Consider the following 4,133-nt stretch of genomic DNA (forward strand, 5'->3'; position numbering starts at 1 on the left):
GGGTTATTTATTGTGTATCCTTGAGGGCGTGAGGCGATTACCCTACATTTGACACTGGCTTTAAATGGCCACATCAGCAGACAGATAATCAAGACAGATAAAGGAGCGCATCTTCCATGCCAACCCAGGGAAGAGTGAGGAGGAGGGTTTCATGGACGGAGGGGAGGAGTGTGTATTTATATGTTTATATATAAAGGGGGGCCAACAGCCGTTCACAGTCCCACGACCTGTCCTTGCCTCAGCACCAGCTGCAGCAGCCCCCCCCCACCCACCTCGAGCCATGGCATTCAATGGAACCTGGAAGGTTGACCGCAGTGAGAACTATGACAAGTTCATGGAGCAGATGGGTGAGTGCGCGCGTGCATGTGTGTGTGTGTGTGTGGTTCACGTTGTACCGTTACCTCACCGCGTCATCATGGGTAATGATCACAGTGCATTACTAGCTTATGAGGTGTCACGTGTTTTCATGTCACATGCCAGCGTCCGCGTTGCATTGAGCTGTGTGACTTTCATGTGAAATGGCAGTGTTGAGTCGAAAGCACATTCAAGAGCCTGTCCGCGAACAAATGTTTTATTTGGACTTGTTCAATGGTCAACTTCTTGGAAAACGTACTCGTCGAAGCTTTAAGCACATGCCAGTGTGCTGGCCAAGTAGTATGGCCGAGCTTAAATAGTTTTGATGCTGCAAACAGTTTCTGGTTTGACCTTTCAGTGAATTCAAGTTTGCTGCAGCATGAAGAAAAACAGCCATAGTTGATGTCAAATTTTTTGGATGAATGCCTTTCATTGCCTCAGACCAAATCTTCTCCATGTTCCGGCTAATTTTCTTTCTTCTTTTTTTTTTTTATGGCATTCCACCAGGTATTAATGTGATGAAGAGGAAACTGGCAGAACATGATAACCTGAAGATCACCATTGAACAGACAGGGGACAAATTTCACATTAAGGAGTCCAGCACCTTCCGCACCAAAGATATTGACTTCACCCTGAGTGTCCCGTTTGACTACGCCCTGGCTGATGGCACTGAAGTATCAGTGAGTATTACTACGTAATTATACACACCTTTAAAACCTAGTTTGTGGTTCAGGTACCAGCCTGCCGATCCACACTTGACTTGGGTGAAATCAGATATCGTATCGCCTTTGTTGTGAATGATGGATCTAATCACAGATTGGTTAGGTGTGGATCCCAATTACCTTTTAATCAATAAAAGCAGATTTCAGTGATGATTCACCTCTAAAGTGAAGTTGTAGAGGCTGCAATGAAGGCAAACTGACTTTGTATTGTGTAAAAATTAGATCAGAAGACAACAAATTCCCAATTTGTTCTGCAATTCATACTCGGGGCACACCTGCACATTTTCATAAAAATAAAGATGTTTTTCATGAAAACTGTTGATGCAAATGTACCCCGACTAACATCACTGATAAGTGCACTGAAATCCTGAAGGTAAGGCTCTGTGACCTGCTGTCACATTGAACCATTCGAGATACAAACGGAGGTTTAGTTTGTTCATTTGAACCAAACCATACTTCCTCCAGATATGACTTTTCCATATGTGTATGTATATATACTGATTTTACACTTCCATACTTTCATCAGGGTGCTTGGGCAATGGAGGGGGACATGCTGAAGGGTACATTTACCAGGAGAGACAACAGTAAAGTCCTGACCACCACCAGGTCCCTCGTGGGTGGAGAACTTGTGCAGGTCATTCACTTACTATCTGTTGCTCAGCACTATGAATAGTAACTGTCGGGCGTCCGGGTAACATAGCGGTCTATTCTGTTGCCTAACAACACAGGGATCGCTGGTTGGAATCCCTGTGTTACCTCCGGCTTGGTCGGGCATCCCAACAGACACAATTGGCCATGTCTGCGGGTGGGAAGCCGGATGTGGATATGTCCTGGTTGTTGCACTAGCGCCTCCTCTGGTTGGTCGGGGCGCCTGTTCGGGGGGGAGGGGGAACTGGGGGGGAATAGCGTGATCCTCCCACACGCTACGCCTCCCTAGTGAAACTCCTCACTGTCAGGTGAAAAGCAGCGGCTGGCGACTCCACATGTATCGGAGGAGGCATGTGGTAGTCTGCAGCCCTCCCCGAATCAGCATAGGGGGTGGAGCAGCGACCGAGATGGCTTGGAAGAGTGGGGTACAATTGAGGAGAAAAAAGGGTGGGGAAGAATATTGACTGTCTTATATCATTATCATCATGACAATTTGTGTTTTTAGCTATCTAGCCGTACTTAGATGTACAAATTGAATTGAATTGATTTCCTCTCGAATCTGCTTTGTTTTACGTTCAGGTATTTTCTGAGCGCGTTTTCATCTGTCATTCAAAATTATCTCTCCTCCACAGAGTTACAACTACGAGGGAGTGGATGCCAAGAGGATTTTCAAGAAACAGTAAACCAGAACAATGTGAAATGTCACTTTGGGACACAGGTTTCTGTTTTTTGTACAAGACAAGTTGAGAATATTGATGTAGTATTCTTCCACTTACATTTGATTGTGTATACCTCAGCCTGCTGACAAACTCTGTGAGAAGTTTTAGCAGAGACACGGGGTGAATGGACCACTGCCTCCCATTCTAGTGTACTATCACACATCTATTTGTCTTGAAAAGAGTAGCTAAGCCAAGAAAACTACTGTCCCAGCATTGAAACAGGGCATGGTATCAGTTTAAGTGGTGATACGTGACTGATTTATTTCAGTCTAGTGTTAAAATTAGTTCCTATAATGGAAACTCGGCAGCTGATTTTTCTTGGAAGGACCACCCAGCAAACATAAAAACATCCCCAGCATGTCCCCTAAAGGTCCTTGCCGAACATCCGGTAAATGTCATTGTTTGCATTGCATCCCTATGACGTCCCAGGGTTTGCATTACGTCCCCATGACATCCCAGGGAAGACTAGTAGATTTCCTCTAGCGTCCCTGTGATATAACATCCCTGTGACATCCCGTGGACGGCTAGAAGATGTTCCCCTAATGTCCCTGTAATATTGTCGGGGTCCTGCAATAATGTCCCCATGACGTAATGAAAACCCTACACAATGACATTTACCAAACGTTCGGAGAGGGCCTTTAGGGGACTTGCTGGGGGCTTGTTTTTTTTTTTTTTGCTGGGCAATCCTCTGTCCTGAAAACCTTTCCTCCAGGAAAAGACCATCCAAAACAGGCAACCTCATTAGGATACTGCGCATTTTTCCTTGACAATATGATGCAATAATTGTGTGCTCACAGCTGACTTAAATAGAGCATCTTTTGCAAAAGGTTTCGACATGCTTGTGGTCTGTCAGAGTAAACATCATATTCCAGTAACAGCAGTTATTGTGAGTTTTAATTTCTGACGTTTTTAGTCTGTCGTACTTATTTGATCAGAAATTAGGAGTGTATAGCATATCATAACACATGAACATAAAATGTGGATAAGGAAAAATAAATGTCTATGAAGAAGGGAGTCGTTTTTGTCGTTTCTTTATCTGAGCTCTCGTAAATTCAAGTCAATCACGCAGATGACTATCAAGGGATTGTTATCAGAGATACAAAGTGCACTATCTCTTGCTTGGGTACATTTTATAGCATCGTTCTGTCCCATCACAGCTCTTGTCGTCAGATTGTGTTTCAAAAACAGAGCTCGCACAGTGCCTGAGACGCAAGGCCTCTGCGTACACATCACATGATCCCACCAGAGTCCCGTGAAACCACGTGATCACCTCGGGTGGCTGACATTCAGCAGTACGGCTGAATGGACCAACTGCAATCAATGGGCATCTCTCACATGACATGGGCGGCAGACAATGCAAGTCATTCACTATCAACCAGCTTTGCTTTTGGGGTTAGCAACAGAAAGAGAGAAACGACCATCCGTTGCAACAAGCTTCTCTAGTCACAAGAGGTCAGTCTGTGCCAATTTATTCAAACTGCTTATTTTTTGTCTTTGCATAAGTTTAACTTATATTACTTTTTTCAGGTGCAATGTAAACAATGCAATTGTCATGAAAGTAAGAAATGGTATCACTGCTACAACTAAGTGTAATATATGGGCGAGAGGGTTTAACAGCCCCAGGTGGAAGCTCATGATTTGACCCTGTATTGCTCATCTGAGAAAGCTTAAATGTGCTTCGTGCTAAAAT

At 44.3% G+C, this 4,133-nt stretch overlaps 1 protein-coding gene across 1 annotated transcript; it reads left to right on the forward strand.

Moving 5' to 3' along the window:
• The first annotated feature begins 206 nt into the window (after nucleotides 1-206).
• On the forward strand, nucleotides 207-3,446 carry LOC130130721 (fatty acid-binding protein, intestinal-like). The gene is made up of 4 exons (XM_056300507.1): nucleotides 207-347; nucleotides 862-1,034; nucleotides 1,603-1,710; nucleotides 2,357-3,446. The coding sequence occupies exons 1-4, from the start codon at nucleotides 281-283 to the stop codon at nucleotides 2,405-2,407; spliced, it is 399 nt and encodes a 132-aa protein (XP_056156482.1). The 5' UTR covers nucleotides 207-280; the 3' UTR covers nucleotides 2,408-3,446.
• Nucleotides 3,447-4,133: the final 687 nt, after the last annotated feature.

The sequence above is a fragment of the Lampris incognitus genome, chromosome 20, assembly GCF_029633865.1.
Source record: "Lampris incognitus isolate fLamInc1 chromosome 20, fLamInc1.hap2, whole genome shotgun sequence".
Taxonomy (NCBI): domain Eukaryota; kingdom Metazoa; phylum Chordata; class Actinopteri; order Lampriformes; family Lampridae; genus Lampris; species Lampris incognitus.